Source organism: Bombus huntii, chromosome 2 (assembly GCF_024542735.1).
Source record: "Bombus huntii isolate Logan2020A chromosome 2, iyBomHunt1.1, whole genome shotgun sequence".
NCBI lineage: Eukaryota > Metazoa > Arthropoda > Insecta > Hymenoptera > Apidae > Bombus > Bombus huntii.
The window spans coordinates 11326926-11341294 of NC_066239.1; the positions used below are offsets into that span (position 1 = coordinate 11326926).

The window sequence follows — 14369 nt, forward strand, 5'->3', positions numbered from 1 at the left end:
GGGTAGGAGAGCAGAGGAGGAAAGGTTCTCGGACCGAAAAGGGAAGCTGAAAGTAGAGGTGGAGGAGAAGAGGTTGGAGGAGGTGGCGCGGCCGCGTGTAGCCCCAGCGCGTTAAGCACCGCTTGGCTTGGTTTAATTTTCCTGATGTAGGCAGGCGATGGTGAGTCCGACCGCCTCGTTCACCCCTGGGTCACCCCCGCCGTATACCCCATTGGTACTCTCGTTCCCACTTTCTTTCTCTTCTGCTCTCTCTCTCTCTCTTTCTCTCTCTCCTCTCTCTGTTGGTGCTACTGGCAGCTGCTAAACGCGGTTGGCCTGACTAGGCAGAGAAAGAGGACCGAGGTCGACCGAGAAACTGTCAGAGGGAAAAAGGGAGACGGCGAGTGGAGAAACGAAAGACGAGAAGAGGAGCAAGGGGAAAACGAGCGGTACCAGAGCTTTCCGCACCTCCACCGTCAATGTTTGACGTCGGCAGCCGTGGCTCGGCCGCCTCGAGATGAATCCATCACGTTAAACAATGTAAATGTTAGCCCGTCTCAGCATAAAACTAATAACCATTGCTCTCTCCCTCGTCCTATGAGCATGGCCTCCAACCGCGGTTCGCCGGCTCTTCATTCACCTCTGGCTTCGCTTGCTTCCACTCCTCTGTTCCCCTGTTCTGCCTAGCGGCGCGCCACACCGGTGTGGTCCTCCTGCTTCTCTCTTACTCGTTTCTCTGCTCGCCTCCGACCTCGCCTACGTGGCCTCATTAAAAAGTCGACACTCGCCCGCGGACGTCTCCGCTTCAACTTACGCATTGTCGAGAGGAGAGATGATGATACTCGGAGTCGTGTGCCATTCGTTAGTTTGACCAATGAACGAGCACTGGCCATTGTATCCGCGCCTCTTCGCGTCTAGTACGCTTAATTGTGGAAGATCGCCGTAACGAAGGTTTTCTGGGCGATTCTTCGATAGCATAGTTTCTTTGAGAAAACTGAAGATGGAGAAAAAGAGGCGTGTCGTATTCGTATCGAAGACGTATTTTTAAAAAGATGTTAATTAGGAAGACAAATGTCATTGATGGAAATGTTTGGCGTTATTAGCGATTTATGAATGGTGCAAGTAGATCCGAGCCTTTCTTTCGTTAAACATCCATTGAACTCAACCGAAAAACTCGAATCACAATTAAAACCTTCAAACGTGTGGTACACCTTCTTCAGAACATAATAAAGAATTAATTGAATCGTTGTATGCAACAAACATATTATTGATTTAGCTATTTGAAACATATGAACTATTTAAATAACGATATATTAACCATTTGATACAGCAATATTTTACAATTATCTCAGCTAGCCCATCAAGTTATCTTTAATGTACGTACTAACATTCAATCGTAATATTAAATTTGAAAAGATAAAAACAATCAAAAACTTCTCGTACTTAATTACAATCTTCAAGTAAAGAAATATACAACGATAAAACTAATAATGTGCAATTCGAAAGAATAAAAATTCGAAAGCGACGTATTTGTAAAATGGCTGTTCTGCGCTGTATTCGCTTGATCGGTGGAACGCCGGCTGCACTGCTTCGCTTTTCAGTATGCTACGATAGTGGAGTCGTTGTAAACCGCGTTCAAATCTTACGATACCGGATGGATTGCGAAATTTCAGTGAAAACGAGGAATATGGGGGACCTGTGAACGGAGTATGGAGGACCCTCCAGCAGACAGAGGACTCCGACCCCAGTTCCGTCTTCGACAGCGTCTTTATGTCCATGTCCGACACTCTGAACTCGATAAATACTCTCGAAAGTTCCGATCAAACTCCCGACGACAAACCACAAAACACTATCACCGACAGAATACCATTAGCACAGCGCGACATCACACGGTAATGACATGCAAACGTTCTCCAGCACAATGCTAGCGCTTTCGATTCTCCTGCACTGAAATCGATTCTCTATTCGATTGTCTGTCGAAGATACACTGCGGTGAATTTTACGACGCTGCAACCTGTTGCGTTTTTGTAATTCATATTGGATATTCGTGACGCGTAAATAGGCAAAGTATAGGGAAAATTGGAATTGGAAAATCTTGGAAAAGTTGTTGTGGAGAGTGATAAACTTATTGTATGTTTGCTTGGAAATTGATCTCATGGTGATGGGTTTTTCGTAATTTTATAGCGTTATGTGTATTTTCTGGATTATTTGCTGTTTGATTTTAAATATAATTAATTTAGTTTAATGTTTGAATTTCATATTAAATATAAAGTTCAACGCATCGATAAAAACATGTTCACGCGTAAATCTCTAAAGAGTAGAATAATTTCCAAACGAATTAATATATAAATAATATTGTTTTCAATTGTATCTAATCAAACTGCACCATACAACAAGAATCATAAGAATCATCTTCTATCATCGAGAAATTAAACAAAATCTTCATCGTCAAATATTTCATAATCCAAAGAACAGTCCTTTAAATCCATAATATATTACAGTGTCAATCGTCCAAAGCGCTACTGCATGATATTTATCCTAATTTACTTTGTCATCATACACGAACGAACAAACAAAGAACGAAACAAATTAAAAAACAAAAAGTGAATTTGTTCGATGAAGTAAACCATTAGCAATTCCAAGTTAATGGTGAGTTGGTCCCGCTGAGACGTTGAGTTTGGTTGCGCAGGGGTTCCGACAACGGATTGTACCAAACGCCACCGGTACCTCGTGGAACAATGGAGGGTAGCTTCGTGTCGGAGGATCTGTCCTTGACATTACCCACGGGATACGGGGGTGGCAGGGAGTCGGATCAATTGAGCGTTTCCTCGTCCTCGAGCGTCGGTGGACCGAGCCCACGGGACCGGCGTTGTTTGCCCAACGATTCCAGCGCTGCCGGGATTTACTTGCCAATGGCACCCTTGTCCAGTTCTCTTCACAGCCCCGCCTCCAACAGTAAAGTCTCGGTAAGAATACCCCGATTCCCCTTTTCGTCTCGACATCTCGTCTATGACTCGGTGAAGAGTTGTACTATGTCGCAAAAAGTATACTCGTTCGAAGCGAAATCTTTCATTCTAGTAACTGATCCGACGTATTGTGTCTTTGTTGATGAAATGTACGAAGTATTTAATAACATTTTTACTTTCATTTTTGGTGATATTATTGGTATTCTTGATAATATATATATATATATATATATACAAGATGTAAACAAAATAGGTGATATTGAACTTTGGTATTGTATTTTGTTTTTAACTTTGATGTGGTTCTTTAATTTTTATGTGCAAATCTTAATCTTTGTTAAACAACCTAGAAGATTCTAAATGGTTTAAGAAAAACTGTAACATATATTTAAGAAAGAGATTCTTCCTCAGATATAAGAAATTTTGTTGTTTGCATTGGAATTTCGTAAGAGTAGCGATCACGTCTGAAGATTACAGGAGCAAAAATAAGATAAGTCTATTTCCGTTGGTTTTCTGATTTTTGTGTTACATGATAGTCAAGGGTCAGTATTTTATTTGAAAAGGGAAAGAACTTGTCAGTTTAGAGATATAAGCTTCATAAGAATAAATATGAGAATTCTTTGCCTATCGAACTTTCAGGCAGAGATTAATTTATCATAATATACGCTATTATTCTATCTCAAATACTACAATTACTTATTTCTAATTAAAAAAAGAATAATTGTTTGGAGAAGGAGAAATGAACTTATCTTTAGTAGAACACGATACCAAAGTCGCTTATTTTCATTATATCCTGTATAAATAATTTTATAATAAAATTGTTGTTGTACTATACGTAATGGTATTACGTAACTTACGCAGATTTAAAAATTATGTAAATCAGTATCAATTTCTTATGCTTACATTGCCATGTCGTATTATGAAATTGTATCGTATTTGGAATTTTTATAAGCTTCATATTGACATTTTCTTGTTTTCCTTTCCTTTCTTTAAATACCGGTCGATTGTTAATTTCAATGTTGTTAGCAGAATCTCAATTTGTACAGTGAATTGTTTTTTTCTCAAGCATCCTTCTTCCCTATTTTTTTCCCACTTGTTCGAGATTGAAGCTTTTTTTACTGAGCGAAGAACCGGCAATGAATCATCTCTGCGTCTTACAGTTCGTTAACGTGGACAAATTGATCGCAAGTTAATTGGCCCGGCATGACAGCTTGACGCTGGCTACACATTTTTCCTTCGAACGAGGTTACTTCGTGAAAAAAAATGCCGATCGAATATTACTTTCGAAAGATATGCGAACGATTGTTATTAATCGAACTTCATTAACATTGAACTGTTTTTATAGATGGAGAAGGCTCCATTTTCATTGTTGTTAATCCCAATTCTTAATTGATACTGTATTCTTTATTTCCGTATTTTGCGTCAGTTGTTGTCTAAGTGCCAATATTTTATATTTAACTAAGATATAGTTATCAATATTATCAGTTAAGATTTAAGTAGCTACTATATCTAAATTGCGGTCAAAAACTATTCTTTTAGAGCTACTTTAATATTTCGTTGTTTTGGAATATATCAAACTTGTATTTAATCTATCTAACTGATTATTTATTCTCCACATACGATAATTACTATTTCTCCATAACATCGTCTGATTCATGCTGTCTGCATCCCCTGACTGTTCTCTAATTCATCAAATTCTCCAATACATATTTTTATAAACGTTATTTAAACAGGCAATTAGACACAACAAGACTGAAATATGCAGAATTTTACATTTGTCTCGTTCTACTACAATTTTCCAACTTTCGTTCAAAATTTCCTGAAAAATCTATTTTCTCAGCGCGAAATATATTAACAGGTCCTCAAGCGTAAAATTAGTAGCAATGTATCTTATTCCAGCCAACTCCACCGAAAAAGCCACCCAGACGCAATCTCTCCGTCTCACCGACGCACTTGCAGACCCAGATGTCTTTATCAGCGGACTGTTCTCTGGGCCCGAGCAACTACGAGTATTTATTCATGGCGCGCAGCGGCGCCCGCAGCCATATCGACTTGGAGCAGTTACAAAAACGCCGTGAACAATTGCGTCACGTGACCAGAAGCGTGGACCAATACGTGGAAATGAAGTCTCGCGTGCCGGATGGCGAAGAAAGACGCGAAACTAACGTAGAACCGGTTGCCATAACTTCCATCTACGAGAACAGACCGATCAAGACGTTGAACCCTCGACGAAAATTACGTAGACACGCGTTCGAGAATTATGAACCGGAGAGTAGTCCTTGCGCAGACAAATCGCCGTGCAGCGAGACCGATTCGTTCGTCCAAGAACCGATGTTCGTGTCGAACGCGTTCCTCACGCTCAAGTCTTCCCAGGAGAGTCTTCTGGACGACAAGCGCGACGCTATCGACGAGCATTCTACGCCAGAAGGTCGCGAAGCAACTGACAAGCGCCTGAAACGAGTACAAATGATGCTGCCCACCAGTCCAACGCACTATGTTCAGCCACCGACGCCTGATCATCCGCCACCTTCTGCAATGCAGGCTGAGAAGTCGATTCACGAAAGGATTCGTCCTTTGAGTCAGGTGAGTTGGACTTATTTCGTAGACTTATTGGTGGGTGATTTTGGGTGGTTTGCTTCTGTTGGTTTAACTTTCAAGCTTCTCATTTGGAGGCTTTGGTCGGTTTGTCGCTTATGTTTATGTACTGCAGAGTCAAAAAGAAGCGAAGAGAATACTCTCTTTCCTTGTTCACTGTCACACGATGAGGTCTCATTTGTAGATGCGACGTTCTTGGCTAAAAGTTTACGATTGTGTTGGATCTATCGGAAATAACCGATTAGATCCACTTTCCTTCGAAGGCGCTTCTTTCTAGCTCTGTGCAGTATTTGTGTGACGTGCGAATTTTTGGTGAGGTGGAATTCTTGGTAAGTAACTTTTGCCATTAGCAAATTAGCAAACATCGTTCATAGCCTAAAGGTTCTCATAAACACAATGTCAAGATTAATATCAAACATTAGCCTTACCAAAGCTAATCTAACGTCCAATGTAAAAACCCGTAAAAGATGCAGAATTCGCGTATCTACGTTATTACATTTATCAAACCATTTCGATCACGCCAACTCTCACGAAACATTCCTAGAATTATCGATCCATAACATCTCAAAAACCCACGTTATCTGCCAAGCCTTTGCCTCAACAGCGATACATTTATCTCTGGAATCGCATGCAAATCGCAGTCTCCCAGTAGATCTTAAGCGGCTGACGCGGTACAAACGTCTTCGCGATTCGCCACACGATCTCCACTGGAGCGTGCGTTCGCGGGCGTTCAATCTTGCATCCTTGGCTGCGACTAAGGACTGGCGCGTGTATGTACCTTGTAACACATGTCGGGATGTCAAACGTAGCCAACGTATCTGGTCGCGAAAGTACTGGTCCGCAATGCTGGTCTCGTAAACGGTAGCATATTTAAAATCATTTATCATTCATCGAGACAGACGAATAACGATGTCACAGCGATTGCATCGTGTCAATTGTTGGAAGGATATCATGAAAAATACCGCTCAGTAAGTGTTCTTAAGATCAAGAGACGGTCCTGGAACGTGGACAGTAGATAAGCAGTTGGCAGGACGCTTTATAGCAGGTTACGTTTAATATACAAGCCGTGTTTGATCTGTGATGCGATTTGCAAGGAGGCCGACTTCTCTGTCGCTCTATGCTGCCTGTATCGCTCGTTTCTCGCCGTTTGCCGCGTCATCCTGTGATCGTTCTGCTGTGAGACTGACTACGTTCGCTTCCCATCCGCCGCGAATGGATATCCACACAACATCCACCGTGTGCCTCTATTTCTCCCTCGTTTCTCATCTATCTCGTACCCTCTACAGGTGCGCCATCTCGTGATTCGAACCATCGTATTTTCTGTGTAGCACACGCGTCCTCTCTTCCCATACCGTCTACCAACTATGTGTTCCTTGCATCCTTCTTCAGCACCCACTCCAATTCGCTCTCGCTACCCCAACGCCTGTCCTTTCTCGCTAGTTCCTTTCCGCTGACTGCTATGTGCGTTCGCAATCCGTGTCTTTCAGCGGTTATACATGCTTCACGAAATATCGTACAGTGAATATATCCTTCAGCGAAAGGAGCCGGATGAAGGCAAGACGCTTTGGCTGCCGGCATGTACGGTTACCTCCGCTTCAAGGATATCGAGTAGTTAGTGCTTCAGGATCTTCACGGATACGATGTCGCGTATGGTTTTTACCAGATTTTCTCCTCTCTGTCGTGTGTGTACAGACGCCTGGTTCTTTCCGTGGATCGATTCGAGGAACATTTGGATAAGTAATCAGTTATATCGACAAGCGTAGGTATATTTAAGATACGTAAGTTTGTTAAGGTTCTGTTGAATTGTTTAAGAGTTTATTGTAAAAGTTAGACTCGAGTTTAGGATTACAAGTTGCTCTGGTGCGTATAAAGGTATTAATATAAATAAAGGAAGAGGAATAAGTATTTAAACTTCAACTGGTATTATTAAGCTATAAGCGATTTGCAGTTTTAGTAAATTACCTATGTTTAGAGTACTACGTGTCAATTTGCATTTTTTCTATGGTTTAGTGCTATATTTATATATGAAATAGGTATAAATCAATCTTATAGATTGTAAAATTAGATGACCTAAGTCAAACGAGTGATCATCTATTATATAACAATATTAATCAAGAGTTAAGTATTACCAGGATCAATTTGGTAAAAGGAAAATGGGATATTTTTTAGCACTCTCTCTCTTTTTAAGAGAAATTATTCTAGATAATTTTATGATTTGTTAAGATACATTTACGTTATAAAAAAATATTTTTTTTTTTGTAGATATGTATAAAACGTGAGAAAATAAAGACTTTGTTGGAGAATTTATTTGTAGATCCATTTGTAGAACTAAATATAAGAAAAGGGGTTAGGGGCTTGGATTAGGTTACATGCGAAACGGGGAAACGAAGTTACAATGTGCAATTTCGTTGAACGAGATGTCTGTATGTGTATAGATCTGGCAATCTAGCGGGACGGTAATTGGCAAGTCACGGAGTCGCGACTGGCGATAACGAGTCAACCTCGATTTCGATTGACGCTCGTAAATCTCATCAACCCGGACGAGACACAGCCGATGTTTCGGCACAATTTACTCGTCTCCTCGAGCGGTATAGTGGTAAAGGTACCTTGGTTATACAGGAAACAGAAACTGTCTAGTGCATGTAATGTTTACTCGGTTTCGTATTCCTTTAATGATCAATCCATGGCGAAAGAAATTGGTCACTCGAAGATCAAATTTTTACTCACTTTATGTATCGGATCTTCTCTTTTCCAATAAGGGAAAATACATTATATCGACGATTTAAAGGTTCCTTATGATAAAACATCTTTAAAATGAATAAATAAAGGTGAATAAAATGAAAGTACAATAAAATATCGACCACGTGAAGGTCGTCCACAAACGAACATACCAGTGTTTTAAGAGTTAACATTTCCTATAAATAACACCTCTAAAAAAGAGAAAAAGTGTGTAAAAAAATGGGTCGCGTCAAAGTCGTTCGCAAACGAAAATCTCAACGATTTGTTAAAATCGTACATCGAAATAAACCTTTAAAATAAAAATATGAAATAAATAAGAAATAAAAGGAATATATAAAGTCGGACTTCGTTGGACTTGTTCACGAACGAATGTCAACGATTCGAAGATTAAAATTGCCTACACCGGAATTTAACTAAATAAAAGATAGAAGAGATAAAAAGAACGTAAAATATATGGGCTACGTCAAAGTTGTTCAGGAACGAATGTCAGCGATCTTTTCGGTGTGAATCAATGGCATATCGAGTCGAGGAGGAATCATGGAAAAGAGGAAGCGTGTGGCGGCGCGCCTGAAGCTTGGCGAAGGAAGAGAAGGAGGTGGAGGAACTGCTCACGGATGGTTGCTTCACACCCGTCAACTTCCGCGGATCCAGCAGAGCGGCAGAATGCAAGACGCCGACACCCTTTGAATAATGAAGCCCTCAGCTTCTATGCCTGTCTGACTTCTCCTCGCGAACGCTCGTTCTCTCCTTGCGTCATGACGACGACGAGAAATCTACGAATTTGTAGCGACGCTTTCCGCATGTATACCATGCGTACACCGCGAGATGCGACCGCCCGTGTCTGTCTGCTTGCCTGTCTGTCTGTCTGACCGTCTGTCGTCTCTGCTGGCGTCAAATTTTAATTGCGTTAAAACGGCGATCCATGACGCGAGGGAATCTTATCTCGTTCGCGCTTACCACCTTTGAGTTTCTTTATGGATGAACTGCTCGCGATACGTGCACCTTCTTCATGGTAAAACGATTTCTCTCAAGAGTTTGTATTTACATCTGTATTTACAGTATATCGTGGCAGTATTTGCACGTTTGGTTGCTGTAAAAATATCTTACGTCTGTATTATTTGTATTACATTTATTATTATTATTTATGAAATATAACAGACATGATTACGATATTTAAAGATTGAAACAAATTTGAGGGTGGACGTAGAGGATACAAAGTATTTATCGCAATCAAAAGGTATTTGAACAATCAATTATCAATCGTTTAATTAATAAATCTCAATATTGTATTCAACACGACCATCTTAAGCACTCTTTGTAATATGTAAACGATGATTAGTATTTTTAGTTGATATTTCAGTTTTTCCAAAAAGGGAAAGAAACGCTTCATTGAAGATGTAAAAACAGAGTTTTTTTATGTGTATATTTTGTAATACAGTTTTATTTCAACAGTTTTCGCTGGACCAAGTTCCCCACTAATTTGAAAGTTATAAAATTGGACGACATATTTACACGAACTCGATGACTTTTATTATTGTTATAACATTCAACATTTATTCAGAGCGTTAATTCGGGGCAAATGACGACGATATATTTTTGATTCGGTAAATCGAAATTTTAATAACCGTGCACGTGTGGCAATGGTTTAAATTACGGGTCGAAGCTTTATGGATACAAATACATCCCTGGCGAGATTTATTTACCCGATTCATATTTTATAACGTTTATTGTGTATAATCGTATCAAGTGATCCGTCCCAATAGATTTCTATCGGATTGGAATCGTTTTTTATTTGGTCTGCACCAGCATGTTTTCGACGCGTGTGCAACGCTCAGAGATGAATCTGGGCACCTGCTCGTAAACGTTACCGCACGAAATGTCATTTCTAATCCTTTTTTTTTTTTTTAGTAATTCAAGTCTGTATTACTAGTAAAAAAGCGGGCGTGCTTGGAAATAGGCGGAAAAATTGGAAAAACTAAATATAATCTAAATATTTGACAATCACGTTTTTACCATAAATAGTTAACTTTCGGTGTATATATTATTAAATTTCAATTGTATGGAGCAATTTCCCTATTCAACGCTTTTATGTAAATATTAAACAAAAAAAAAAAGAAGAAATTAAACTACTTGGATAAACCAGTTTGTCAGAATTATTTGGTTAGAACTAAACTGTTTTTTTTAAAAACTGAAATCTTAATGAGAAGTGATTATTCATTTGCTCAAAGTATTTTTCTTACGTTATAGTTTTAGATTTCCGCTTACTTTATTATTTAAATTATTAAATTACAAAATGCGGAAGAATGGAACATCAACGATCTTGTAATCTTATAATAAATGTAACATTTGCTCCAAAAGTAACAAGAAGCTATAAATAATAAAACGACGTATTTCGATCTCTTAATACAATATCAATTCCTAATTGCATAATAATAAACATCCGTAGACTATTTTATCCATCAAATATGATTGTCCACATTCTAAAACCAAAAGAAATTGGATAAACTACTAAACTCAGAAGTTGTAAAAATATTAATATCGGACACCCAATAAAATCCGGCCATCGATTAAAATGTGTCCGTAATGGATTTCATCAAGAGTCATCTTTGAAGAAAAAAGAAGGAAAAACAGCAATGAAAAATGCATATACCTGGGTGTTATTTGTTGGCAGGTATACAAACGGCGGTCCCGCGACATGGAAACGGAAACCGACGAGGATTTATTGCAGTTTCCGGCCGGCGGCTCCCTGGACGCTAGCAGCGGATCGTTATCGAGCGTTTCTCTGTCCGACAAGAGCATGTCGACGGACAATGTCGAGGAATACTTCGGGGATGTGCCGTTCGCAGGTAAACAGCATCGCACGCTTGGCTGCACCGCATGACGCTTCTTTCTGCCCACGTGTACATGCATAATCGTTGTGTTACGTCTTTGTTTCTTCTTATTTTGACCGTCTGCCTGACGATGATCGCCATTCCGGCAATCGTCATCCCCGGGGGAAACTAGTGAAATATCACTAACCAATATATAAATATATACATACATATAAATATATAAACACAAAAACCATCGAAATGCGTATTTCGATTTACGAAAGTTAGTAGCTCATTGGCTCTCCTGCAGAATAATTCAATAATTAATCCTCCATAAACAAGCTGATCTTTTATATCCAATTCTTTTAGCGTTGTACACGGACTTACGAAAAATTTGAAATTACATTATACAGTCAGTTTTTCAGTGCAAAATGTTCAACCGTAGTATGGGCAATCTTCGGTTACTTGGATATACTTCTCTATTTTATTATTTCAATAACTTTCTACCTTCCAGCAAAGGTATTATAAAATGCTGCATATCTCCATTCTTTGGTTATTTCTATGCAAAAATGTCGAAATTTATGGGAAAGTTTTAAGTTGATTAATCACAGTATTTTGATCGTCTACGTAAGAGTTAAAGGATATTTGAAAAAAATAAGGCTTAGAAGGGAAATATCGCTGAGAGCACAAGCGAACCAGCTTGTCTACGAAGGGTTAATGACATCAGCGAGTCGACAAACAAGTTTAGATTAGATTTAGATTATTGATTACTTTGTTCGCGTTGCACAAAGCAATTTTTATAATTTTAACTTATAAAATTCATATAAAATGGAACTTTATCTATTTTATTATCAAATTTGTCATTGCGATGCAAGAGAATCTATTAACATTAATAATTTACATTTATAACTTGTAGCTTGTAAAGTTTCGCTGATAATATTAGCTCAATTGCGTAAGAGAGTCATGACGATGATTTTCGTACGAAATATTTTGTAACATTTGATTCGTCGAAACGTTCTACGTATCAGAACAACATCGTTCGCGATTGTTGTTTCACATCGATGGATCGATTATATTTACATCGTGCTTTTGTTTCTACGATTTCGTGTACTGTAGGTGGAACAACAACAGGACTTTTCGACTGTCATGGCTTTTTTTCTTTTAATATAACATGGCGATCCGAAAGGTTCAATCTTTAGTATTATACCAGTTTTGTGAGCCACCAATTGTATAGTTTTTACCTTTCTCCGTCTTTCTTTCCATTTCCTTTTTTTCTGGCTCGTATTTTTGCATTGTCGCGAATATATGGTTGTCGTATTTTCGTATTTTATACCGGTTTATCGAACGCTGAGCCAATATTTCCATTTGGTGGTTGTTTGCGATGCGCCGGGAACACGATGACGTCACCCTGAGTAAATGTGTCAACGTGTAAAGATACACCGTGAAAGAAGATTTGTATCCACGCGTAGAGATATATCGTTTACGTAAATATTTCGAAACGTTCGCAAGAAAATCGATCGTTCCGATTTTGATTTCAATTCTTGAATCATGATGAGATTTCTTTTGAAAATTCGTTTCTCGACTTACGATTTTTGTAACTTCTCCGTCTCAAACACGGTTACACGATGATTCCAGAGTCATTGTAACACTTTTGTTGCTATCAGAATTTCATTTTTCCTTCTCGGGAGAGATTTACTCTTTTTTTTCTTTTTTTTTTTAACCGGGATATTACTACATCGACTGAGTATAATCGTGTTCAATAATCTTCTTTTAAATGTGAAGATGCAACAACAGTGATCTTTAATGAAAAGAGAAACGCAATAGTTGCAGTATTATTAGTACCAGTATTATTGAAGCAATTAACAAAACGCAGAGCTTGTTAGTAGCAGTGAAAATGTCAAACGTCCGTATTACTAAATGTACATACCTAATCTATAAATGTATTGCTAAACCCACATTACCCTCTCCCAATTAACAAACTAAAATGCAAATTAATAATAACAATAATAATAATAATAATATTTAAGAACGAACCTTCCGGATCCCATGGCAAAAAGGGACAAACAGATTTCGACTAAGCCGGGGGAAGAAAGATAGGCAAAGAGTTATAGAAGGCGAAGGTTTCACGGGTCACAGAATGCCGTAAAGCACGTACAGCCCGTCGCTCTCGACTTCTGAAAAAACATAAATGAACGTGCTTTAGTATTAAGAGCTCGATCCTCAACAAGGACGAAAAAAAAAAAGAAATAAGAAAGAACAAAGATATAGGAAGGAAGGAAAATACCACTTTATAACGAGACTGCTACTAACTTCGATTGAAATACTCGAACGGGGTGCTGAAGATATATAGAAATCTCTTTGAGCGAGGATAAAACGCGTGAAGCGAAGGAATTAATTCCGTCGACTACAGGTTTCGATATTTTAAATAAAACGAGACAAAAAATGTGTCGCTGGACGAAGTAATCATGATAAATATAACCAGTATCCGCGTTAAATGTTTTTTTGTACAGCGGTTTCGCGCAGATTATTTCCGCGAGACGAATCAGCAGCCGATACCGGAAGTCGTCATCCTTTCCGGCCGCTAGACGTTCGCCCACGGTGGACAAGAAACGCGATCGATAACGTAGAAAGTGCTAGACACGCTCTTGCAATGTGCTACGTACGATTAGTATTCGAATAGTTCCTTAGATTATTTTACATTTGTTCGTTTACTGTGATGTATACACGGGTATATAGAGGGTGTCGCGAGAGAAGATTGCAGAATTTGAAAGCGTGCTAAATATATCGTAATGGGATGGAAATGTTTCGTATTAGGTATAGAAAAAACGACAGGAGATTTTTTTGATTTAGTATGATTAGATTATTGAACTTTTATTGCGTTTAATAGAATTAAGAAGAACTATCGAGGAGGGAAAGAACGTTTATTTGTTTGTTTCCTTTTTCATAGAGTATTTCTTAGGAAATGTATTATTATGAGTTTGGGTAATTTTGAAACGTAGTTTTAATACGTAGTTCATAGTTACGTTTGTTTCACTATTTAGTTTTTATTATTATTATGTTTGGTCGAGTATTTTGTTTTCCTTTATTAGTTATGTAAAATATGTTTTACGTAGCATCCTTTCAGTTTTGTTGAAATTAGCGGATTAGCTTTTTCATCGAAATAGAACGTCGCATTTTGCTTTGACAGAGTTTGAGGACACTGTTGTGTTCTCTGAAGCAAGGTTCGTAACGTAAGATGTAGTTTTACGTAATTTTTATTCTAATTACACAAATAAAAGACAGC

General features: G+C 38.5%; 1 protein-coding gene across 3 annotated transcripts in view; it reads left to right on the plus strand.

The window, feature by feature from the left end:
* Positions 1 to 14369, plus strand: part of LOC126875770 (ankyrin repeat and SAM domain-containing protein 1A-like) — an 83548-nt gene that overhangs the window by 24810 nt on the left and 44369 nt on the right. For all 3 annotated transcript variants that reach the window (XR_007693658.1, XM_050638655.1, XM_050638645.1), the window contains 3 exons: positions 2669 to 2945; positions 4842 to 5525; positions 10948 to 11122. Coding sequence is in view for 2 of the 3 variants with exons in the window: in XM_050638655.1 (XP_050494612.1) it covers positions 2669 to 2945; positions 4842 to 5525; positions 10948 to 11122 (1136 nt within the window). In the remaining variant the exon portion in view is untranslated. The remainder of the gene's footprint in view (positions 1 to 2668; positions 2946 to 4841; positions 5526 to 10947; positions 11123 to 14369) is intronic.